Genomic DNA, 27,096 nt, shown 5'->3' with positions numbered 1-27,096 from the left:
AACACAAATTTTTCTGTGCCAAAATCCTCTTTCCCTAACATTTTCTTGGAAAGATGATAGTTTAAGTATGAAATTATTAAGCTTTTTGATTTTTTGCCATTTGGAATAATTTTCTGTAGAACATTTTATCCAGTCAAATTAAGAAATAGGATGTAGTCCCTCTGCTGAATGATAAAACAGAGTTCAAGATTTTTCTTTTGAGTTTGCCTGTCTATTTGTCTTTCCGTTCCATTGCTTGTATGTTGTGATGAATATTTTGCCTCTAGTTATACATTAAAAAAAACCAAAACCCAAGCCTCACTTCAAAAAAAAAATTCTACCTCAAAAGGCAACAATTGTACCCATTAGCAAGGTCAGTGATTTGGAGAAACCTGGTAAATAGCAGCTACCAGAAATCCACTAGAATAGTATCTCTAGCAGGTGATAGATTAGTTGGAACAAATTGGAACCATTGCACTTCAGCAATCCTGGTTTCTTTCAAACTGTTTTTAAAATGTCGTCATTTTAATACACAATCTCAACCCTGTAGAACAGTCCACAGCAGGTTAATTTGAATCGTATGATGTGTCACTGCCCTCAACTGACATGAGCTCCGTTCCATGTGTGAAGCCATAATAAATCCATTCCCAACCGAAGCAAATTCCCTGTGAGAAGGTGAACTAATCCAGGCCTCACACTGGCATGTTAGCCCTCTGTAATTGAAAGCAGGGCCACCTGTTCCCAGCACAGTTAGCCTATAGAGAGAAAATTAGCATTAGATCAGATACTTAATATATTGAAAAATCATTCATACTTCTTGCAAGTTCAGCTGTGGGATGCTTAACATGACATCATATATAAACTTAGGAATGTGCCCACTTGATCCCATTTTAACAGTTTTGTTAACCATGGTGTTTGTTAACTTTGAAATGAGAATTTTTTGATTTAATGAGAGCAGACACGTGAGAAGGGGAACTGGCCAGGGTGCAGACTTTTCTAATTAACTCAGGGTCATTTGCAAAAACATTTGAGCTCTCTGGTATTTTTTTCATTGTTCTTTTACAAACAAGTTTTGAACCACTGACACTGTAGTCATGAAATGACATTTATTTGATTAAGAGGACAAACAGAAATATGCCAAATATAGTAGTGTGCGCATGTTATTTTTTATTGACAGAGTTATTTTTATTAAAAATCACAATTCAAGGATTCAGTGAGGTGTGAAGATAATGCAGATAAAATGTTCAAAAGTGGCTTAGGTACTTAGCAGCCTAAGACCCACTGACTTTAAATGAAACATAGCCTTCTAGATGCCTATGTCACTATTGAAAATGGGACTCAGGCTCTTAAGTCAGGTAGATGGTTTTGAAAATGTTACTCTATATCTTTTCCATCATTTTGACGTGTCTTCCGTGCTTTTAAAGTCTACTTTTACCTTTTGCTGATTCTTTATTTCTTTTCTTAGGATTCTTTTATTTCTTAAAATGCTACAGCGGTGCAGCTGCACCTCTGCAGCTGCGCTGCTGTAGTGCTTCAGTGAAGACACGGCCTATGCCAATGGGAAGGTCTCCTATTGGCGTAGGTGCGCTACCTGCCCGAGAAGTGGTAGGTAGGTCAATGGGAGAATTCTGCTATTGACCTAGTGCTGTCTACACCAGGGGTTAGGTCAGTTTAACTGCATCACTCAGGGATGTGGATTTTTCACAGTGTAGACCAGGCCTCTGAATTACAGGCTCTAGGATCCTTTCCAGGCTCTTCCCCAGATTTGCTGGGTAACCTTAAGCAAATTACTAAACCTCTTTGTGCCTCAATTTCCGCATCTGTAAAAAGGGAATATTAATACTTAATTACTGTTCGCCTTCATGATGATGCCTCCACAGACATCAACTGTAGTTATTTGCCTAGTCACATAGCACCTGAAACATTTTTGAAAAGTAGTTGGCAGCTAGAGGCATGTACAATTCAGTATCAATATTCCATAGATCATCTATGCAGCCCCTGGAGTCCCTGCAACACATGAACTACAGGCAGAAGAGAGAGGAGAGAGAGACCAGGAATGTAGGCTTTTGTAGTGCTAATTAAGAGTATATGGTTCCCTGAAGTCACAATCCACATTATTGGTTCTGCTCTTGATTCTTCAGTCCCAGCAACAAGTAAGGGGGTGTTTCCTGATACTGGTGCTAGTACTGGCTAGTGTCAGGTTGGAGAAGGAAGGATTCTGAGCCTGGGGATGGATTTTCTAAGTTTAGAGCGGTGTGTGTGCACACACAGTAGGTGTTCAGAATTAAGGGGGATGGTTCTGAGCTACCAAGGCTAAGTAAGAAGAGAAGGGGTTTTCCGCTTTGGGGACAGGTGTGTGTGGGAGGGTGTTTCTGTGCAGTTGGGTTGGAAGGAAGTGGGGAAATTCTGAACCGGGAGTGGAATGGGTTGAGTTGCAGGGTTAACGCAGGAGGGAATAAATTGGTTTTGTCACGGTGATAAGAAGCAGATGTTAGGATAGAGCTAGACCGGAGGGGGTGAGGTATTGGGGCTGGGAAGGAGCAGTGAATGGACGACAGGGAGAATAAATACTGTTTTCTCCTACCTTCATCTTTTCTGTCATGTGTCCCAATTTTTAAGTTATTTCTCTAAAAGGGGGAAGAGAGAAAAGGGTGTCCCCTTCTCCTCACAAATCTCTCCCCAAAAGGCTTTCCTGTGACACTCCTGAACACAGTTTTCCACTTTGTAAATATGATTGACTTGCAGAGAAGCGGAGGATGGGGGGAAGGTACTTACTCCCTACAGCCCCATCCATTATTTTGAACACCACACTGCCATTAGGCTGATCCATCTTAAAATAATTAGGCTGACGATGCATTTCTCTTGCCTTGGAATATCCTTGTTTCAGATAGGCATAAAAATGCTTTTTGAGCCTCAGGAAAAGGCTCTTAATGCCTATGACGGCTACAAGGTCCTCTCAGAAAGGGCCCAAAATGACCATAAGACACTGCTTCACAGCATGCTCCTGCATTAAGTCCTGGGAGACCTTTTCCTAAAGAACTCCTGCGAAGCATGAAAAAACTCCTTAGGTGTTTGGCTTCCAAGTCTTCCATAGATGCCAAAGCCTGAATCAAAATTGGAGATTAAAAGAGGAGTCATTCTCTTGTAAAGGCATCCGCTGATGAACCATCTAAACATTTTGACTGGCTAAAGATCTGAGTTCTATGTGGCGGAGGCATGTTCAAGGGTGACACATGATTAAACAAAATGTAGTGCTCCAGATGCCAGATTTGACCAGACCCCGTGTGATTGGCTTTTCTAGATCTTAGGAGCCCCTAGAAAGGGAGGACTTCCTGGGATCCAGGCTGATCAGGTATATCAGGGCTCATATGAAATATATATAGCCAGAGCATCAGGGAGCCAAAATGCCCTTTGAAGGCTCTGGTGAAATCTGAAATAAAATCCTAAACCTAAGCATTATTTTTTTTTCTGTTTCGTTGTTTGCTTGTCTCCTCTCCCTTCATGTTTATTTCAGTGGATCTCCATGGAGAATTCCTCACTTCTTCCCCTCTTTTCTCCGTTCTTCTTTCCATTCTCTCTCATCTTCTTACATTTTCCCCTCATGTTCCTTTATCTTCATAGTGGGGCTTCTCCGTTGGTGATTGGAGGCAGAGTAAACCTTTTGTTCTGGCTGGAGTATAGACCACCCATATTTCCCTCCACCCAAAGCAATAGCTACAGATATCTGTTTATGACCGAGCTTTTTCAGGCATCTTAACTAAAACATTTTCCTTACCCAGTTTTTTTTGGGAATATTGGATTTGTTAAAGAAAATCTGCAAATGTTTGGAACTTTGGGATTGAGGTTTTCTGATGTATTTTCCTGTCCCATCATCAGGATGGCAGACAAGGAGAAGAAAGGAAAACCAAGGCCAAGAGATGCATTGTGTGCTCATGTATATCCTGACACAGAGGGCCTGGCTTGTTTATTCTTATCACGTGGTCCACTCACTGCAGGTGGTGGCTCCTCCTGGCCTCTCTGGGGATTACCTCTTTCCAGGTCTGAGGCCCTTTTCTGCTGCTCGCTGCACGCCCTGCTGGCACTCTCTCTCTCGGTCTCTGTGACTCTAGGTGCTCCTTCTTTGTGACTTGGCCCTTCTGCCAGGTCACGATACATATTTCCCTTTCCAGGGTATCAAAGTCTTCTCACTCACTGTCCCTATGGTGCCACTTCCTCAGTGTCTGGTAGAGGAACTCGGGCCCACCCCTTACTCTGGGTTCCAGCTCAGGGACCCTCTAGTCAGCAGCCCAAATCTGTTCCATCCTTGATGTTTACTGCCTGTTCCCTGAGCCTGTCCTTACCTTCTGGCTCTCCCTCCTTCACTTGCCAGCCCCATAGCTCCCTTCTCCCAGGAAGCAATTGTAGGTTACTTGCTTCTACAGCTTCAAACACACCTCCCTTGTCGCAGAGAATGACCGCAGACTGCTACCTTGCAGACTCTTCTCTATGGCCAACTTCCCATTTTATAAACCCAGTCCAGCTCGTTCCTCCTCAATTGGGCTCCCTCATTATTTGCCCCAATCCCAGTCAGGGGGTTACTTAAGCCACCCGATTCCCCTTAGTTGTGGACTGTCTGTGGCCCCCTTCTTAGTCTACATTAACCCCTTCAGGGCAAGTGTGGGGTGAACACCCCATCACAGTCCTGTCGGAATACCCAGTGACAGTAAGATTCCAGACATGTATGGAGTGCTGGTGCCCCCCATAATGACTATGGGGAAGATTCCACATTGCAGCCAGTGCATGGGGCAAAGGCCATGCTGAGATGGCTGAGCAGGCACCAGTACTGCTCTCCCATCCCTTTTCAAGCAGGATCCAAAGCAGGAGGGAGCAGCAGAGGCAACTTGAAAGCAGACTGTGGAGAAAATATCTGTATTAGTTCAGAGTCTTAGCAACACCTCCTATGCAGTTGTTTCTAACTATAGTAGCTTCTCGGACAACCTCAGTCATGCTGCCATTTCCCCTCTAAAACCAGCCCTGCCCCAGATTCCAGTACAGCTGCAACAGGAAGTGACTATGTGTGTTCTCACCACTCCCCCAAATGCCCACTAACCAGTTAATATGAGTGCCACCAGAAGTAGTGCCATGACTGCTTGTCTCCCTGGGGAAGCAAGCAGCTTATGTCTCCACAAACAAGGAACTATACTACCCCTGCTGTCTGGGGAAACCATGCTCCTCCTGTACCTCCTATCCTGCCTAGGTTTCCCTTGACAGTAGTCAGGATGGACTGTTAAAGTGACCAGGATCCAGTTCCACCATCCTCAATAAACAGGAGCCTTAGTCTGTCAATAGGACAAACAATAGGGAAAAAAATCCTGCCCATGAGTCTCATTCTGCTCCCCAGAGCCTATCCCTTCCCAACATAAAAAGTGTTAACAAAGGAAATCTGAGGATGGTAAAGACAATTCTGATTTGTATTCAGAGTGGCTCTTTAGTAATGAGGAAATGTCTGAATTGCAAGCCTTGAATCTTCTCAAAATAAAGGTGAAGAAAAGACTAGTCATTGCACTGCTCACATTTGTCACTGGTCCAGCATCATAAGAGTCTCTAATAAAAGAAATCCAAAAGCTAGAAGAGGCTTCATAAATTGTCATTAGCTCCCCATTCCCAATTTGGATCAAGGTAAGAAAGACAAAGAAACCCAAGGCAAATATTTCCCCCTCCTGCTTCTTTTAAGATTATGTTAAGGAAAGTGTTACATATGGTTCAGGTGTGAACTGCACCTGTGAACTCTCTCTGTCCGTGGGCAGTTCTTTCAAGTGACAGGCCAACACCTGGGGATTTTAACTGCCCAGATATCTGTTGGAAAAGTAATATGGCAAAACACAAAATATCCAGTAAGTTCTTGGAATGTATTGGTAACAACTTTTTGTTTTGGGAAATAACCAGGAGGACAGCCATATTAGACTTTATTCTGATCAACAGGGAGGAATTGGTTGCAAATCTGAAGGTTGAGGACAATCTGTGTGAAAGTGATTGTGAAATGATAAATTTCATGATTCTATTAAAAGGAAGGAGTGAAAGCAGCAGAATAAAGGCAATGGACTTCAAAAAAGCAGATTTTAACAAACTCAGAGAACAGGTAGGTAAGGTCCCATGGACAGAAAATCTAAGGGAAAGATTGCTCAGGCACAACAGCAAACTGTCCTGATGCAAAGGAAAGATAGGAAAAATAGTAAGAGGCCAATTTGGCTGCATTAGGAGCTCTTTAATGACCTGAAAATCAAAAAAGAATCCTATTAAAAAAATGGAAACATGGACAAATTGCTATGGTTGAATTCAAAAGACTAGACAAACATGTAAGGCAACATCAGAAAGGTAAGGCACCAAATGAGCAAGGAACATAAAAGACAAGGTGAAGAGGTTCTGGGAATACATTAGGAGTAGGAGAAAGATGAAGGAAAGTGCAGGGGGCTCTACTTAGCGTGAAAGGAGAGCTAATAAGGGATAACATCTAGAAGACTGATGTGTTTAATGCCTATTTTGCTTCAGTCTTCATTTAGAAGGTAAATTGTGACCAGATACTTAACACAAAGGAGGAGGGGGAGAATGCAAGACAAAATAGGGAAAGAATAGGTTATTTAAAATATTTAGATAAGTTAGATCTATTCAAGTGAGCAGGGCCCCATGGAGTTCACACTAGGGTACTTAAGGAACTAGCTGAAACAATCTCAAAACCATTAGCAATTATCTTTGAGAACTCAGAGAAGGTAAGTGAGATCTCAGAGACCTGGAGAAGGGAAAACAGAATGTCTGTCTTTAAAGGAAAGAACAAAGAGGACCCAGGAAATTATACACCTGGAAAGATATTGGAACAAATTATTAAACAGTCAGTTTGTTAGCACCTAGAGGAAAATAGAGTTATAAGTAATCATCAACATGGATTTCACAAGAACAAATCATGCTAAATCAACCTAATTTCCTTCTTTGACAGGTTTACTACCCTATTGAATAGTATGGGAAATGGAGGTGTACTATATCTTGATTTTAGTAAGGCTTTTGACACAATCCCACCTGACATTGTCATAAACCAAACTAGGGATACGTGCTCTATGAAATTATGATAAATCGGCAAAACTGGTTCTAAAACTATATTCAAAGAGTAGTTATCAACGGTTCGCTGTCAAACTGGGAGGGTGTATCTAGTGGGGTCGTGCAGGGGTCTGTCCTGGGTTTGGTACTGTTCAATATTTTCATTAATGACTTGAATATTGGAGTGAAGAGTGTGCTTATAAAATGTGTGGGTGACACCAATATGGGAGGGGTTGCTAGGACTTTGGAGGACTGAATTAGAATTCAAAATGACTTTGATAAATTGGAGGATTAGTCTGAAATCAAAATAATGATGTTCAATAAAGACAAGTGCCAAATCCTACACTTACAAAGGAAAACTCAAATGCGGAGATACAAAATATAACTGGATGGACAATAATACTGCTGAAAAAGATTTGAGGATTATAGTGGATTACAAATTGCATATGAATGAACAATGTGATGCAGTTGCAAAAAAGGCTAATATCATTGTGCGGCGTATTAACACGAGTGTTGTATGTAAGACATAGGAGTTAATTGTCTCACTCTTCTTGGTACTAGTGAGGCCTCAGCTATAGTACTGTGTCCAGTTCCTGATGCCTCACTTTAGGAAAATATGGACAAATTGGAGAGAGTCCTGTGGAGAGCAACAAAAACGATGAAAGGTTTAGAAAACCTCACCTATGAGGAAAGGTTAAAATGAGAAAAGACAACTGAAGGGGGATCTGATAGCAGTATTCAAATATGTAAAAGGCTGTTACTAAGAGGATGGTGATCAATTGTGCTTACTGAAGGTAGGATAACAAGTCATCTGCTTAATCTGCAGCAAGGGAGATTTAAGTTCAATATTAGGAAAAGCTTTCTAACTATAAGATAGTGAAGTATTGGACTGGGCCTCCAAGGGAGGTTGTGGAATCCCTGTCACTGGAGGTTTTTAAGGACAGGTTAGACAAACGTACCTTTCAGGAATGGTGTAGGTATATTTGGTCCTGCCTCAACACAGGGGCTGGACTAGATGACCTATCAAGGTCTCTTCCAGCTCTACATTGCTTTGATTTTATAAGAGACTAAGGCCATGTCTACACTAACAAGCTTACAGCGGCACAACTGTATCAATACAGCTGTGCTGGTGTAAGAGTGCTCATGTAGCCTCATTATGCGATGGGAGAGAGCTCTCCTGTCAACATAATAAAAGCAGCTCAGTGACTGGCAGTAGCCATGTCAGTGGGAGAACATCTCCCACCAAAATAGCGATGTGCACATGAGCGCTTATGCCGGCACAACTTACGTCTCGCGGTGGGGAACACCCCTGAGCAACAAAAGTTTTGCCAGCATAAGTGCTCGTGTAGGCATGTTCTAAAGCAGTTGTCTAGAAACAGACAGTTTGTGCCCACCAGTCTTCTAAGTTCTGAAGAAGACTATTAATCAGGAAGAGGATATGTAATAGATTGATCTGGATTTTCCTCCCATGCCCAGACTACAGTTCTGCAATATCTAGCATCCCCAAATCCACAGCATGATTTGGGGGAACCCCATCCAAAGGAGGCAGTCCACATGAGAGGGCTTCTGCAGAGATGTGCGATTTTATAGAACTGATCCAGTGCCCTGAAAGAAAGATGTTTGACATCTCCAAAATTAAAGAATTCAGGAAGGACAAACAACTCATCTCGTATCTACTTCACATTTGGCCATAAAACCTCTCCTATCAAATGACTGATCCTGTGGAATCTACTCAATATTCTTTGTGGTTCTTGAAAGGAACCAAGATGTGCAAGCCATCTTGGATCTTGAATTGCTCAATGTGTTCACCTGGAAATCTAAATGCATTATGTAGACTTTAAATAGAATCCCTACTCCTTCTGAATTTTCTGTCATTGATAGATGCATGACCCCCTGTTATTATGGTATGTCAACATAAGTATATATGCTTCTGAAACTACAGGAGACGCTTTCAGTACAGGACCCTGCCTTTCAGTCCGTCACCCTCACAGAGTGTCTTTAACAATAGGCTTCCTAGAATGGGAACCAACCTCTACCCATTGCTCATCAGATCACCCTCAAGAAAGAAAAGGGGCCCAGTTATGGCAGCAGCTGTAGAAATATGGCTTTATGGAAAACAAAGAAAAAGACACATTTTTCAAATACAAAGACTACAACTTCTGGTGGGTCACGTTAGACACAATTGAGGAAAGTGTCTTCATTTTGAAAGAGAAACTGAGGAAGATTACAAAATAATTCATCTAATGTTAGAAACCCCACTAAGATTTCTAATGCAGCTAGCTAGAAGTTATGCTGGTATCATGTGGAACCAAACACTTCCCACAATCTAACCCTCCATCAGATAACTATTTCTTAGAAGAGTTAAGGTGCTTCTCCAGTCCTAATAGTTGAAAGCTCTATTCCAGACAGACATCCGTTTTCTTTATAGTAGGATTAAATCTTGTGGTTATGAAGAAGTTTAGTATTTTACAGCTCTGAAAGGTGGTGTTCTGCAAAATACTCAGAAGAGATAGTCCTGTGTCCCAGCTGGGTAAAAGGGCTGGTCTTCCGCCAATCCTCTGGGAGAGAGGGAAATATCCATTTAAAATCATGGGATACTCTGAGTCTAAGAAAATAAATTCCCAGCAAAGAACACATTTTCCTTTCTCCTTCCCTCTCACTACTGCTCTTTGAAAAGATCCTATACTTATGAGATCTATGACTTTTTTACACCCATATTTTTCATTTTGCCTTCTCATGAGGTTTCTTTTCTGATTCACCAAATTAAATATATAGAGCCGAGCACACTGTAGGCCCTATATAAATTAATAGAAAGAATGACCTATTATATTTTCAATTCTGGCACTTCTCAGGATCAAGCCCATTGACTTCAACAGGAGCTTACGGTACTTAGCACCTTGCAGGATGAGGCACTTTTTTCCTATTTGAAGTATAGGGAAACAATGTAGTACATCAGATATAACTGTGGCAAATGTAGACTTTGTAATGGCAAAACCTATCTGTCAGATACCTAGGCATTACAAGTTAAAGTATATTGCCGTCATCTCCACAGTAATTGGTAAGGATAATACAACATGTATAAATATTAATATTTTCAGAACTGAAGTATGTAAGTCATATATTTTCAATTTTAAGATATATTTATATTTCATATCTACCAAAAGCAAATAGTCATGGTTCTGTCACTTTCCCAGCATTTCAAACAGTCATCCAGTAACTAACTTAGCCATGGATTCTAGGTTAGGCTCTATTGGAAATGGCACAACCTACTGCTGAGAAAACTGACCAAAAAAATCAAACTTTGAAATGCTAAGCAGGAGAAAAAAGATGCTCAAATAAACTGGTTAGTCTCTAAGGTGCCACAAGTACTCCTTTTCTTTTTGTGAATACAGATTAACATGGCTGTTACTCTGAAACCTAAGCAGAAGAAGAAATACAATATTGCCTGGTATTATTTTAACAGACTGGTCCATGTATGTGTAGAATTTTTCATTCCACTCACTGGGGTTGACCAACACAACTCATTCATGGCTCTGCCACTTTTGAATTACACAGTCACCCCTAATTCATGGTATAAAAAGACATCAACACAGAGCATCCGTAAATATTTCATAGAGAGAAAAAATAGTCACAGTGCTGTAAGTCTGTACCTATTTTTGGTACACCTTTAATAATGAAATGACAAAGGAAGAAATTGTTTCAGACAGAATTTTCAGAGTGCTGGTTATACATTTTCTTTTATAGACGTTATGATTTTGTTAAAACAGGCCATATTGAATCCATTGGGTTTTTTGTAATATATTTCAAAATACATAATAAATGTAAGTAATATGATGACTAATGGGTCAAGTGAAGTTGGAACATTTTAAATGAGAAAATAGCTGGAAATAATTTTCAGGAAACTATTCCAGTTGATTTTTGGTCCCCCACAAGGTATACGTTAACATAAACTCCATAGAATCGCCTCTGGGATCCGAATTCCCTCTCTGATTTCATTATTGCAATGTGATTCTTTTCCTTTCACTGTTAAGTCATCTCCTGGTGTGGTGGGAGCATATAATAAGTGTAATTTATTTATGTTTGTCTAATCTCCTTTTAACTCAATAGTCATTTCATCATTCTGTTTCCTAGTAGCTGTTCAGAAAGTTGTGAAGGGTAATTAGAAACTAATAACTGACAGAACTGGATTCACTTGGTAATCTAAAGATATGTGGCAAGGGAATGGAGAGAGAATTACAGCAAACAGGAAAGCAGAATAATTACATGCACTTTTCACTGGAAGAAAATATTTTTCCATGAGATCCTCTAATACAGTTTATTCATATGTAGTTATGTAATTTGGAATAGTCCACTTTATCCCAGTTTGTTAAGGATCCCTTTATTATTTATTTGCAGTGGAAGCTCCTCAGATGAGGATGGGGTGGGAATTGCCTATCCTGTTTTGAATCTCATTCCATGCTGCAGGGCAGAGAATTTGCCCTTCAGGAGACAGCTAACGTAGCTATAAGCCACCTTTGCTCCATCCTGATTCTAGTGTAATTTAGATAACTCTGAAGGACTGCCTAAATTACTGCAACCCATGTGTCCGCCTGCCTGTAGACAGCAACACTGTCCAGAATCTCTTCTGTGCTACATGCTGTGGCCCTACCCCCACCATGCCCTTCCCACCTGTATTCCATGGCTTGTGAAGGTGTCCTCAAAAGATAGTCTGTAGCTGTCTGTCTTAGTTCTTGAACCTGGGGAATTCTTTCCCACCTGTATCCATGGTTTTTAGTGGCCCTTTTACCTGGTATGAAGGGGCCAAGTAAGGGGTTGAAAATTTCACCCATTATGATCTTTATCTGCTGCTGTAAAATGTCACCAATCTCCACTGATATATATTCTGTCCATCACTTAAACAAATTTTTCTCAGAGTGAAGGTTAATGTTCCTTTCACAGTGTTAAGGAGAAAGTATAAAACCCGGCAAACAATAAAATAATGTGGATTGCTCAGTTTTATTTTTATTTTTTATGTTTTACTTAAAATGCCAAAGAATCTTGTTGCATAATTTTGTCATTATGAGATTGTTAAAATATTTGCAATAAAGGCTGCAACGTTAAATTTTCTGCAGTTATGCTTTTGGCTGACCCACCAATTTCTGTTAAGCCTGATTCAATGTATAATAATAACCTGATATAAAATTTGCCAAGTTATCAGGCATGACAACATTTTTTACTGTGTGACACACACAGTTTCAGTGTGGAAAACAGGGAAGCCATCCACTTACCCTGGCTTGTGTTGCTCCTGTGTTTTAGTGCTAACTTTTTTTTTTAATTGCTTTTTGGATGAATTCAAGGTTTATGAAAGCAAGTGACTAATAGCACTAATTAAATACAGACATAATGAGACAGGTGCTGTGCAAGTTTCTCTGCTCAGCTCTGCAAGTGCACCTCAGTCCAATCTCTCTGACTAATCTATCCCTATATCTTTCTCTGTCTGAGAGATCCCAAGAGAGTACTACTGGGCAATTACTCATCTGTCCTTTAAGGCTCTCTCATGCAGAATACTCTAGGATTTTATCTTGTCACCTCTCCTGTGGAACATGTATATTAGGATGTATTTATTCTTGCTGTCTGCAGAAGTAGAATATATTGCTGCAGGAAAGCATCAGTAGTCAAATATGCTCTTGAAAAATAAGATGTCTTGCCTCCAGTTTAGTTTCTCTCATGCTTAACTGTGAAGCAACACCAACCAATATTTTGAATCTGGTCCTTCAGTGCAACTTCATTGATGTATAAAGATGGTCTAACAGGTATGGTTTTCCAAAACATCTAGGTGATTTAGGAAGCCAAATCCCAGTAGGACTTGGGAATTTGGGCGCTTTTGAAAATTTTACTAATAGATTTTTTACTTTTTTAAATGTTTCCTTGTTTATTTGGGATGGTGAGTCCTGGAGAAAATCAGAGAGATTTAGTCTTAGGCCCAGACTTTTAAAGGTATTGCTTTTAGGTGCTGCTGTACTCATTGTTGCAATGCCTAACTGATTTAGGAGCCTACATCTCAATTTTAAAGGGGATTTAGGATTCTAATGCCTAAATCCCTTTTAAAATTGGGATTTAGGCTCCTAAGTCTGTTAGGCATTGCAACGCTGAGTGCAGTACACCTAAATACTTTTTAAAATCTGGACCTCTGTGACTTTCCATGCCCTTCTTTCTCAGTTTATTTCAAGTTGTTACTTATTTTGTTATTTTCTGCCCATCCTTTTAGCCTATATATGGGCCTTTCTGTTATTTACCTGTCTTAGCTAGTGTAACACTTTTCAATTCAACATGGAAAGTTTCACCACAAAAGGAAAATTTTTCAGAAAGGTATTAATTAAAATGGTAAGTTTTATGATTAAAATAGTTTTTCAACAGTAACTTACAGCTAACTGCTGCCAATGAAGCATTAATAACATTTTTCCAGGAAGCCTTTATTCCAAATTCCACATTTGTTTCCTTAAAGATATAATGGAAGTCTGACCTTCCCATTAGCAAGTTTATGTCCTGTCATTGTAGGAAAATAACCCTAATTTTACTTTTAGAGACTAAGGTCCTGATTCAGGAAAACTTTTAAGCTTGTACTTAAGCCTGTTGAAATCAATGGTAAACTTAAGTGTGTGCTTGTGTGATTTTCTGAATTGTGGTGTAAGGATCTAATCTTGCTGCCCTTAACCCTTGAGGTAAAAAGTTTCATATTGCCTGAGAAGCAGAAGAGCTGAGTTCATCTGGATAAACCACAAATCTCAAATGATTTTGCCTTAAAAGAACAAGCTGGTCATTTCAAACTTGAAACTTGGCCCAACTTTGATTTAAAGGTTTATCAACCTATGTGAACCTTTCAACACACTGTCTGCAACATGAACTTGTAACAAAACCTAAAATTAGGCAGTTTTGTATTTTGTTGTGAACATTTCAGACAGCTGAGTTGCATGAATGAAAGTGATCACAAATTGTGCTCTGTAACTGAAAAGAACTGTACAGAAGGGGGGGAAAACCCCTTTTTTCCTTAAAAAGGCAACTACAATTTTTCATTCTTCATTACCGAATGAAAGCTGAACCCCAAAGCAAAAATGTACTCACAGAGACTGTGTGCAGTGGCTTCTTGTCTGGCTGACTGGATGAAAAGGGGTTGTTGCCCCTACAAGGGGCTTACTCTTCAATTAGTACAAAAGATGAGGAAGGGGGGAAATTACCTGGATGGGCAGGGAGGAACAGGAAGTAGCTGGACCAGGTATGTGTGTGGAGACACTGCCCTTCCAGATGACCTGGGGGAGAGAGCTACTTATACCCCAGGCAGTTGATGAGAAGCCCACTGTCACTGTGATCAGGCTGGCAACACCCACCCTCCCGCAGACTGATTAGGAGTAGAACTGGGTTTTCTCATGATCTGCTGTGGGCATTATGCTAGTCACCTTTTTACTTGGGGGCTGGAAAGGAATTTTTCCCTCACTGCCAGACTGCCCAAGATGGGGTGGGTTTTTTTGCTTTCCCCACAGCTGGTCTGGGACATGGTGGGGTGGCACAGAGGAAATAGGTTATGATGTCACAATGTAATAACTAAAAAATTTGGCAGATGCTCAGTGCAGGTCCTCATTATGGAAGGGATATAGTTATCGGGGGGGGGGGAATGGATTGGAAGGGGATTTAGAGGAAAGTATCTCTTAAAGGAGGTGGGGAAGTGGGTTCAGGGCTCCTAATGTCTTGTACAGTGGGAAGCCAACTCCCTCCTTTTTTCTAGCCCCCTTAATCCTTATATGAGGGGAGGGCAGCAGGGTCTCAGCAATAGATTACATGGAATCAGGTTGGGTGGGGGAGGGCTGAAAGTAAGGGGAAACAATTAAGGAAATATTGATGGCCTGCACTGTGTGGTTTGTTGTTGGGTATTCCCACATATTTTAAGTGGGTAAAGTGCTGTTTTAATTAAACCACATCCATTGCCCCCTGTCTTTCTTATAGTGTGGCCGGGACAATAAAAACTGAGTTAAACCTGGATTTCTGTGCTGAAAGCCCCAACTCACTGGCTCTGAGAAGTGTTCAGCAGCATAAAAATAAGATTTAACTAACCAAAAAATTCTGCTGCCCACCTACACAATCGTCTTGGTACTTTGCGGGAATATAACATCACAACTATTAGAAATGTCATTGCAACCCATGAAATTCATTTTATTGTGATTTCTCAAAATAATGCATTTTGAGATATTTTAATTAAACCAGGAAGTATCAATATAATTTCACAGGAAGTACCAAGAAGATTTAACAGAGCGGGGAAATATTTATAAAAGGTTACATTATTTCTGTCCTGACTGTTTCCCCAAAGCAGAGATTGAGCATAACTAATTTTTTAGGTTTGCTTTACTGTTCACATTTAAGCACAAAATACATTTAAAACAGTATGATATAACCACTGAGTAGAAAACCAAAAAAGTATACACATTATCCATCAATTTAAGTGTGGTGAAAATTTCCACTGTCAGCTTTAGAGTTTATATACAGTACCACTAGAGTTGCTTGACAAAAACTCAAGGGAACGAGGAATATATATTTTCAGTATGATGCACACAGATTTATGTATTTACCCTCCTACACACTGGAGTTTGTCTATGTCTTTTCATAAGGCTGTGATGATCCCTGAACAGAAACAAGAAAATAAGATTGTGTTAAATTTCTTCCATTCAAACAGTGATCACTGTTTTTAGTAATTTTATTGAAATGTCAAAATCAGCCAGAGAAATAGCATTCTCCCTCCATATTTCAAATAAATGGTAATTATTTTTTCCATTAAATGAGTAATTGATAATGTTTTTGTCTCTCTCAAATCTTTTCTGCAGCTGACATAAATGTGGCTATATCAAAGCCTTTGAAAGCAAACTTGAGCTTTGTCAAACTTGATCAAATAAATCATTTCCTGAAGAAAATCATAAGGACGAATGACTATGAGACTAGCAAAGAGGCTGATTCTTCAGCCAATAGCATTCCAATCAAGGATGACATATCAGCACCCGAATGTTCCATTAGAAAGGATTCTCAACCTGCAGTAAGTGCTAATGGAGAGAAAATGACTTCAGTCCAAGAAAACTTGTGGAGAGTTGTTTCCTGTTTTCAAAAGATTTCCATTCAGACTGCTCAAATGGTTGTTTCTATGGAAACCACGCCACACCCAAATAAACCTTGCCTGTTAGTATCTTTATCAACCCTCAGTGGAAGTCTGCATGTCAAAGCTGGACATAAAACTACAGGTAAGAGCTTTTAAAAATGAAAGATGCTACTTATTTGTATAAGTGTCATTATATTCCCCATTTTACAGCTTGGTAAAGTGAGATATAGAGATTTGTGTTGTTGCTCCAGGTAACACAGTGGTTAGTAGCAGAATCAATTACCATAATTCTCTACTCTGAGGTAGGAGTTGGGGTTTGATGTGGAGCTCAGTTAACTGGTTGCAGTTCCCTGATTCGGGGCTGTCTGACCTGGAACAAGTTATGGCTACACAGGGGCATCCCTAATTTATGCTGCTAGCATAAGGTTCCCTATGATAGTAGAGCTCCATTCTGCCCATCTCCCTCCCTCTCTGTCCCGTCCTCCTCACCTCTCCCCTGGTCCCTTTAGCCCAGAGTGTGGGGAAGGCTGACACAGGAGTTAGCAGTGCCATCTCCACCAGCTTTCTACTGGCAGAGTGTTCTCCTGGAATTCTCCATTAGCTTTCTCCCATCACTTTAAGGCCACTTTGCACAGCTTACATAGCACAAAGTGGCTTTAGTGGATTGGAGAATCTAGATTTCCAAGAATCCTGATTTCCAATCTTTTACTGTAACCAGTAGACCACCAAAAAAAGTCAACCTTCCCCCCAAAACCCTCCCCAAACCCACTCAAACTCTGTAAATTTTAGAACTACGATTTTATAAAGTAGTTCACCAGTATTAGAGAAACCAAGCCTGCCCTCTCCTATATTCTTTTTCATATTGTGTAGTAATTAGAACTGGGGACTGGAATTCAGGATTACTGAGTACTATTTCTGGCTTTGCCTTGGACTTACTGTGTGGCCTTGAACCAATAAGCTAACCTGTCTTTGCCTCAGTTTCTCCATTAGTAAATGTAGGGAATAGTTTCAGTACTTCCTGTACTTGTCAGGGATGTTATATGGTTTAATGGTATTTGTAAAATGTTTGAGGGCCTGGGATAAATTACAAAGTACTGTAAATATTAATTGCTACTGTTTTATTATTAATTTTTCATAATTCTGGGTTGAATTCTGACTACATGGATACTGTAAGAAATGCTGCTAATGTGTATGCATACAAGAGAGACAAATTAGAACTTCCACACAGTAGATACTAGAGACCAGATTTTTAAAGGTATTTAGGTACCTAAAGATGCAGATAGACTTGTGGTGGGATTTTCAAAAGTACCTAGGCACCTAACTCACTGAAATCAATAGAATCAATGGGAATTAGGCACACAGACACTCTCAGTCAGAAAATGAAATTTCCAGTTGTGACTACTGCTGTCACTGCTGTGAGACTTAGGGTACGTCTACACTACCGCTTATGTCACTCAGGGGTGTGGAAAAACCACCCCACTGAGTGACGCAAGTTACAGCAACCTAAGCGCTGGCCACACCGGCACTATGTCAGTGGGAGACACTCTCCCGCCAACATAGCTTCCTCCTCTCAAAGAGGTGGAGTAATTATGCTGACAGGTGAGCTCTCTTCCATTGGCAGAGAGTGTCTGCATCAGACACTCTACAGCAGCACAGCTGCTCCGATGTAGCACTTCTAGTGTAGACTGGCCCAAAAATGTAAGGAATTTCACACCCTAAGTAGAATTAGCAGAATGCAAAACATAAATAGATTCCCCTTTACGTTTAAGGATTTTTGCACCACTTTATAAACTGTATTGGTTAGTCTATTAGTAAAACTAATAAGATGGTGCATTTACATGATCTGGAAGTTAGCCAGACCTAGCCAGCTGGCAGTGTAGCTTAAGAGATAAAGAAAATGGTTTGTAGCTGAGAAGTATGAGTTCTAGGCCAAACTAGGTGATTTATTTCTTTTTCATCAGAAATATTCCCGCTCAGGCCAATAAACTTCAGTGCTTTTTTATTGTTTTAAAAGTTAAAAATGAAAAATTCAAGGTTCATAGAACATGAAAGGCTATGAAAGTGCTAGAGGCTGAAATTCTTGATTTATCCACAAATAAATTGCAGTACAGACAGAAAGAGTAAATGTATTCCCACGCTTTTCCAATTGTATCTCAATCCTCGCATGGAAAGAGCAGCAACTGAGTAGAGTAAAGGGCATTTTTAATATCCTTTACATAGTTTTAGCCTTTTGTGTGTTCTAATCCTCTTTCTTTCCATCACTTCCCTTCTTTCATACTCATACTTTATCCCTCCGATGGTACATTATGGTGTTCACATAAGCTTCTATATATCAAAGCCAAGCCTGGACTGTCACTGTACTTTAAAGCAATTTGGCAAACTCAGCAGTGTATATCACTTTCCCCTGAGTTTTCATCCTCCCAGAAGGACTTACCTTGACTTGCACATTAAGCCTCAGAAACGTTCTGCTACAAAGTTGTATTTCTTAATCTTTCAGGCAGTTCCAGGAGACAGATTATGTTTGGGTTTTTTTGAATGCTGTAAACTACACTCAAGTCTCTAGTATGTTTTTATTCTGGCAAGCACTTTTAAATAAAGCGACAGCAGTGCCAAATCTAATCAAAATGGAAGCTAATCATTTACTATGAATAACTTCCCTAGCTAGACAATAAAGAGAGATCAACAGACTCTCTTCACATTTCTCCTATTAAAGTTAGCGTATCTTTCTGTTTTATAAGAAGAAAAACACATCACGTTCACATGAGCTTTTGAATTCCAACACAGCAATGTGGGAAATTGTTTTTAAGTTTCAGTAACTGAAAAACACATTTCCAAAGAACTGTATTCAAAACCGCCTTATTTAAAACATTTAAAGGTAACTTTATGAAATAAGATAAAATATTGTGATGGGGCTTGAATTATATTTTTGTCTCAAAGATCTTCACAAGACACAAGAATACTGCAGTTACTAGCAAGAATTGTTTTATTAAGTGTAAAAAATATCATGCAAGTTAGCTGAATGGAAAAGTGCAGTAGCTGTGTCTATCAGATTTTTGAGAACGAGGACTATTTAAAATATGTCAGTTCTTGAATTTTCTTTTTAAAAAGTTTTATAGATTTACCTTTTGAGTTGAACAGGGTTAATGTCAGATATTTTATAGTATGAAACTAATACGCAAATACTTTACTGTGTCTTTGATTTTATAGTCATATAAGTATTGTGACCATCTGTAGCAGCTGCATTTTACGAATTATTTACTGAACCAAACTGAGCACAGTGACAAAAGTAGTCATCTCAGATGTACTGTTAAAACAGGGAAAGAAAAAGGAGCATTGCTTGCCTTTTATACAGTATGGCCATCTGTTGTACAGATGTTATTATATAGAATGACTTCAGATTCAATAATTGTAGAAAATTTTCATTAAAACCTCAACAATTTGCACTTGTTTACTTGAATCTGCATAACTCTGCAGTGAGACAACACAACACACTTGGTGTTTCTTTGGTTCTCACTAGCTTTCTCTTTGATCCTTTTTGATGTGCTGACTTTAATAAACATAGTTAAAAAAACTGTTCAAAAACATCATGGAAAAAACTACAAAGGAACAATTATTTCAGTAGAAACTACTCTAATCCCTTACTTACGCAAGCTATTTTTAGTGAAAAATGTTTTTTACACATTTTATGTGACAGTGTTTTATAAACAGTGTAAATGGCCCCATTTCCAGATGAGTTTTAATTTAAGAGATGAAGTTGGTTTGTAATGCTAAGAATTATTTAGAAAAACACACACGGGAGTGCGTTGTCAGCTTGTTTCCTCCCTTATGAGGGGAGGGAGGGAACAAAAGCTTATGACCTTGTATAATGACTGAAGTTGTTTTTATTTTGTTTTATTTTGTTTTTAAATTAACAAAGAAACTTGCCATATGTAATTTGTGAAAACTATTCCACCCTCCTTCCCGGACATTTAAAGTTTGTACCACTTTAACCATGCAAACTCAAAACCTTCTAATTTTTTTCTTTTTTCCTCCTCTTATTGAAGAAGAAAATTGAAAAATACAATGGCTAATCGGTTGAATTATTTTTTTCACTTTTTGACGGGATAAATTGCAGTAGTGATTGTACACATCACAACTGTGGATATTTTAGGCCTAATTATAAAACCTCCATTCCACTTAGCCTGTTGCAATATTATACAACCCCAAACCCCATTAGTGTTTCAAGGGACTTCATTTTTATGGACACTCTGCAGGTTCTAATACAACAGTGACTTATAATCACATGATTCCAATTTCTGCTAGAATACTTATACTCTCCTCTGTACTTATAGCAAAGTCCTGAGTGATTTTAGTAATGTAATATTATAATAGAATGTGATGTACTGTATTGCAGAAAACTCTGTGACTAAGGTTATCATTAACAGTAGTTTTAATTTTAGTTTAGTAAAGACAACAGTTATAACTTTGTGACTTATTCAAGGACAGTAGTTTAAATGTGAAGGTAAATTAATAATTTAATTGTAACCAATGTATGTCGTTTAAAGACAGAAGTTAACATTTGGTTCCAGTTTTAGCTGGGTAAATTTGGAGCCACATCTTGAAATAGTGAATGCTGTGAGTTTGCTTAGGTAACTTTCAGGTACTTTATTTGTATTGTTGACCAGGAAGCCCAAATTCACAAGCAATCTGAGGAATTAAATGGACCTGAGCCTGTGAGGTGCTGGCCATCTCTTACATGGTGTCTTGCACCCTTCATGTCTCACTGTAGTCAGTAGCACTTGACGGTGCTCAGCACCTCACACAAAGTACAGAGCTTATTGTTGTGTAGTGCCTCATGTCATTAAAACCTGGATAATTCACAGAGGTTCACCAATGAATTCTAGAAAGCAGGGTGCAAATATCCTACACATGTGCCCCATTAGCTAATTTAGATTGATTTTGAAATTGGAGCTAACCTCCTGGAAGAGAGGTTGGGAACATACTGTCTCCAGAGTGAAAAAGAAGAAAACTGTAGACTCTCTCTGGACCAGTTTCCTGTTCCAGGAGGGCACAAGAGAGAAGACTCTCTGCTCGATGCCTGGGATGTTGGGATTTCACGCCACGAAAAATCCAGTGAATTGTTTTCTTGGTAAAAGAGTAACAGTTTAAATAATTTTCACTGCCCTTCCTCTATTTTGCAGATATAATTATCTTAGCGTGCAAATAAAAGGCAAAAAAACCCATTCAATTTCTTATGTGAAAATTGCATGTATTTCCACTAGTTACAGATTAAAAATGTAATGGATTTAAGATTTTTTTAATAAATATAAAAAATAAAATGTAGATATTAATTGGTATAAAGCAGATACAAAACTTTTCATTTCACAGTTAACTGGGCCTCTTGAGAAAACTTTGCTAAGGCGTTGTCATAGCCTTTGGATGCTGCAGATATGCAAGTTAGCCTAAGGGGAAATAAAACATTAAATTAGATATGACTACCTAAAATAATATGCAGCAGTAACAAGCCATTTACAACACCCAGAAGACCTTTGTTACTTTTAGAAAGAAATATAAACTCTTTCCAACATTTGAACAATAGGAAATGAATTCTTTGTCAGTAAAAGCCAGAGGACAAACTAAATATTTAAATGGCCACTGAGGATTGAAGTGGAAGTGCAGCTTGTAGACAGCTATACAAATCACTAACAAACCTTAATGAATATTGGGTGTGGGCATCAGGGTCCTGTCAGTTTTGACACTATGTCCCAAGTAGCTTAAACCCAACACTCAAGAAAAGGTGGAGACCTCAGCAGGTCTCTAACATCTGGGATTTTATTTGTCATTATGGCATACCCTGCAAGCGCAAAAGAAAGAGTAAAAGGGGATTATCCTGACAATGAAATGAGTTATTGAATCTTGTGATAATGAAAAGCAGAAGAATTCTAATTCTTTTCTATAGTCCCTGAGGTGGAGGTGCGTTTATCGTTCTGCAGAAGTAAAATGTAGGAGGGAAGAACAGATGGCCTAAAATCCATGAAACAAGACACCACCTAATCCCAGGACTGAGTACCACTATTAATCCTGGTCATATTCCCTACTGCTACTTTATAACAGGGTTCTGAGTTGCTACTGATGAACTGGCATGTCTGTTTTTTTAAAAAAATTGCAAACTAACTGCAGGTTGCTGATTTAAGAAAGAAAATATGTTCTAATTGTGTGGGACCACTAATTAACATAGCTAAACCTCCAAAGAATGGATGACTTCCAAATGGAACTGAATCAAACTATTTTATGTTCGTTCAGAACAAATAGCATTGTTTTCTCAAGCTCTGTTACTACCTTCATAATGAAAGCAATCACATATACTTAATGTATGAGATGGGAATTTCATTTCTGGGTTTATGGTTTGGGGATTTTTGGTCTTGTTTTGTATTTTATTATATAGCTGCTTATGCTATGTATAACAATAGTGGAAGCTCTGTTATTCTCATACTCCAGCTTTTCATGGTGAGTCTACAGAAAACTTGCATTAACCAGCAAATGTATAATAGCTGAAGGGTTGTGCTTTGATATTTTTTTAAACATTCTGTATTTTTCTGTATAATGGCTACACTATAAACATGTTTTCATCTAATACTTGGATCATTTGTTTCAGTAGAGCAGCTGGGATCTAGGTGAATCAAGCATGTAGTGGGGAGTCAGGAGACCTAAACTCTAATCCCAACTCTCCCTTGGGCTAATTACTTAGGCCTACATTTTCAGGGCTGCCCAATGGTTTGGGCTACCTCCATTGTTGAGTGCCAAATTTAAGATGCCCATAGCCTGATTTTCAGTAGTTCTGAATACCCACAACTATTTCTGAAATTAATGGAGCAGCAGTTCTAAGCACCTCTGAAAATCAACCCCAAAGAGAATGTCTACACCAGAGCTGGAGATGTAATTTACAGCTCAGGTAGTCCTACCCATGCTAGCTTTTAATGGAGCTGTCGTTAAATAGCTGCAGCAGGGCAAGCAGTGGGATGGGCTAGCTGATCCAAGTATGTACCTAAGGTTTTAGATGGGATTATACTCAGGGCAGCTAGCCTGTCCTGCCACCCATGCAGCCGTGGGTACAATGGTATTTTTAGCATGTTTGGTCAATGACAGCTAATGTGAGCATGTCTACCCAAGCTAGAAATTACACCTCCCGCTCCAGTGTTGAGCCGTTTTGGAGCCCAGAGGAGCAAGTACCCCAGCTGGGATAACAGACTGCGGGGAGGAGAAGGGGGGCTGCCGCTGAGCCCCCTCCAGGCTTCAGAGCCTGAGCTCCAGCCTGAGCTGCAACTTCAAAGCACTGTTTACACAGCTATTTTTAGAGTGCTAACCTGAGTCTATCAACCTGCGCTGAGATGCTTGCTCTTGCAGGCACCGAAATGCTGTGTAGACATACCCTAAATTTCTCAAGTTGAGCACCCAAAAATGGAGGCACCCAAAGTTAGTGGATGCTTTCAAAAGTGTGAGCTCAATTATTTCATCTGTAACATGGGGATAAGAATGTTTAGCCACCTTTCTAAAAAGTTTTGACATCTAAAGATGAAAAGTGCTATTATATGAAAGCCTACATATTATTATGACCTTCATGGTATTACCAGTTCATTGTCCGTCACGGTGGATGAAACCCATTGACGTGATGGGAGTTTTGCCATTGACTTCACGGGGGCCAGGATTTCACTCAATATCTATTACAACATGGATGAATACAAGCTCTACATTTTTTGTTATTATTCTACTACATATTTTTCTCCATTAGAATTAATTTTTCTTTAGTTAGTGTAACATGGTAGCATAATGATTTACAAATAGACTGTAAATCATTCTATACATATGACAATAATTGACCAAAAATGAAAGAGATTCTGTCTAGACCTAAATTGGTGCTGTAACCAGGCACCGCAAATTCAGAAAGCTTATGCTCAAATAAATTGGTTAGTCTCTAAGGTGCCACAAGTACTCCTTTTCTTTTTGAGAAATTATCAAATCAGCAATTGACTTGTGATTTCCATTCTATTTAGCATTCAGTAGTGTTAGGAATGCGATGTACCTGCCTAGCCTTTCTTTAAGGGAGATGAGCTCATTTTAGATAGATAACCATCTCTGACTTTTCTTCTGATTCATCACTGACCTGAACTTCATTTGAACCTTGTTAGACACAAAACGAGCAGGATTCCTGGCCCAAGCTATAAAATATAATTAAGCCCTTTTGAAATGATGTGTAAAAGAACATTGCTCTACCCCCACTATAACCGCTACCACCACCACAACCAATAAAGTTAAATCAAGCACTGCCTGTAATGGATTAAAATAATAAATGTTCCTGGATTTTAGTGTTTGAAGTACTTGAAGAAAACAGGCTCCCAGCAGCCAGGGCTGCTGAATGCAGGGGGACATTTATTAATGACGAGTTCAAGGATTTGGCCTGTTTAAGATCATTACTTTCTGTTTACCGAGTGTTACACGTCTCATGTTTTTACAGAACCCACGTGTGTCCCTATGCAATGCTGAAAAGCTCTCTTTCAGTAAAGAATTGTTAATCAGTAATGTGCAAATATTGTTCTCCTGGGGAGAAGGAACCATCATAAGATTCTGTTCCATACTAATGGGAAATCCAGAGCAGTCCATAGATTGTTAACTTAATCTTGCCTGTAAAATTGTCCCTAATTAGATGTCTGACCATTTTCTAGTTGCTGTGGTTAGTCACTATTCAGTCTGGTGACTTTTACATTAACTAGAGCTTTTCCCCAATAGTTGTTTGGTCCAGAACTACCCCCATTTTCTTTGCAGCTGTTTGTTACGAATGCCAATAGAGAATACAGCAAAACTGCTTGATCCATTTATGACATAACACATCTGAAGTTTAACAAAGGAGGAGAGAGAAATTTACTATTCATTCTAGACATAACCGATGTGCATATTAAAAAATACCTTCCAATTTCTCTGGCAAATGCAAAACAGATTCTGAAGATAGATTTCACTGTTCATCATCACCTTTATAACATATCAAAATATGGATATGAAAGTAGTTAGAAAATGCTTAGTAAATAATTCTTCTTTGGGGAGGGGGTCAACTTTGTTGGTATAAATAAGTAATGACATACAGAAGCCCGACAAGTAACTTTATACCAACAATTCCATCTGTATCACCTAAAAAAAGACATAAAATCCCCACCTCCTCAAAGGGTGAGAAATATTTCCTCCTTCAGGTAAATTAATAAAGAAACGTGTATGGTAATTAATCTTCTAAGGGCCAGATCGTCCTGAATGTCAACAGTAGAGGAAGCTGTCTTCACAAAACTGCTACTCCCCTCCTGTTTTGAGGGGGCAGTTAGGAGCTTTCTCCACCCCCAAAGCATTGGCACACCACGTACTACTCTCCCCCGCACAAGCCCACCCTAAACAAGTGGAAACAGAAGCAGATTATGATTCTGTGACACAATCTCCTTCCCCAGTGCCTCCTAGGGTAGCACAACAATGCAGTGCCCCGTATGTGGCAAAGCCATGACTGACCTAAAGAAATTTTTCCCAAATATAGTCTGTCTAATGTTCAGTGCTGTTTATTGTGTTGTACAAATAAATTGTCACCTGTTTGCTTTTTTTTAAAAAAATGCTTCCCATATACACATCTACCAATCAAAACTCTGCTTTGAACTCTATCAATGTGGCTGTGCAGCCAGATCAAATATCATCTTTCAGCTATTTCCTGGGAAACTAATGACATGCAGAAATCCAGTGCGCGCAGTAGAAGGGAAAAAACATCCTGTGGCATTTTCACTTCTTTCAGTACTTGGTAATTATTAAAACTGTTACCAAATTATCAATATTTTAAAATACTTGGAATACAATGACTAAGCAATTTGTTTGTGTTCTAGTTCCTTCCTTCATTTGTGACCGAGTAGGACTAAAGGAACTATCCTCTTGTCACTTGTTATGTATATTCTAATATCTAAAGTGATCATTAATGAAAAGGGAGGCTATTTGTTTTTCTGTTGCATTTGTTCGAATTTGTCTCTGCCTTTTTACATCCATTGCAATGATAATAGATAAGGTCAGGTTCCTTATCTGGGCCCCTTCTCTCACCTGTGCACAACCTGACCGCTGCAGAATCTTCTAATACTGATAATAGTAAATCCTCACATCTTTATTTTAGCATATTTGGCTCTATATATATGACCCTGTCAAGTGTCCTTGTAGCGTCTGTGTTAGTATAAATCAAGTCAGTGACATAAAATATTTAAAGATGATATGATTGAACATCAAAAGCTTTCTCTGTCATTATAGGAAGTTTTCTTGTACACAGCGTTCTTTTTGAATAGTATTCATACTTTTTAATAGCCTTAACAGTTATGCAAATCAGTTTCTGGAGAGTATCTAACACATGCTTGCAGTTTTTCAAGTAGTCATAGATTACTTCCAGCTGTATAAAAAATACCTGGATATGCCCTTCTAGCATGTGTCATCATAGTATAATTTTTATAATGACATACAGAAGCCTGATTTAAATTTCATTTTGCTCAGTCAGTATGGCAGTGCTTTGCAGTACTATTAAGGATCTGAGTGGAGCCTGACAATGGAGGGTTGGCAGCATTTGGTAAACATTGTCTAAAGCAAGTGGTTCACATTTATTAGTCTCCTGAAGATGTATTTTAAAAGTCATGAAACTAATTGTTCCTACAGCTAAATTATTGCACTCACTGAAAAGTATGTCACTGTTCAGCAAGCAATAATCCAAACAGAGCAAGTTAACTTCTGCATTTCACAACAATCGTTTATGAAGATATATTACTTCTGTATGTTGCCATATCAAGTTCACTTGAAATCGTGACCATGATTTAATCTGTTTAAACTGAAGGCAGAATTCTACACAAGATGTTTGAGAGAGATCCATGAAAGAGCTGGCTGAAAGCAGTGTGTGGGAGGGG

At 39.1% G+C, this 27,096-nt stretch overlaps 1 protein-coding gene and 1 long non-coding RNA gene across 7 annotated transcripts in view; one reads left to right on the top strand and one right to left on the bottom strand.

Annotated features, from left to right (window-relative positions):
* The window catches only part of VPS13B (vacuolar protein sorting 13 homolog B), a 921,287-nt gene that overhangs the window by 761,544 nt on the left and 132,647 nt on the right, over window positions 1-27,096 (top strand). For all 6 annotated transcript variants that reach the window (XM_073330465.1, XM_073330462.1, XM_073330464.1 and 3 more), the window contains exon 36: window positions 15,897-16,304. In XM_073330465.1, coding sequence (XP_073186566.1) covers window positions 15,897-16,304 — 408 coding nt within the window. The remainder of the gene's footprint in view (window positions 1-15,896; window positions 16,305-27,096) is intronic.
* Window positions 104-18,688, bottom strand: LOC140906466 (uncharacterized). The gene is made up of 3 exons (XR_012157118.1): window positions 18,597-18,688; window positions 15,645-15,696; window positions 104-734 (listed from the first exon to the last, which is right to left on the bottom strand). It is a non-coding gene; the product is annotated as an uncharacterized lncRNA (long non-coding RNA).

Source organism: Lepidochelys kempii, chromosome 2 (assembly GCF_965140265.1).
Source record: "Lepidochelys kempii isolate rLepKem1 chromosome 2, rLepKem1.hap2, whole genome shotgun sequence".
NCBI classification, from domain to species: Eukaryota; Metazoa; Chordata; order Testudines; family Cheloniidae; genus Lepidochelys; species Lepidochelys kempii.
The sequence above is the reverse complement of the archived record's forward strand: the minus strand, read 5'-3'. Positions and strand labels throughout refer to the sequence as shown.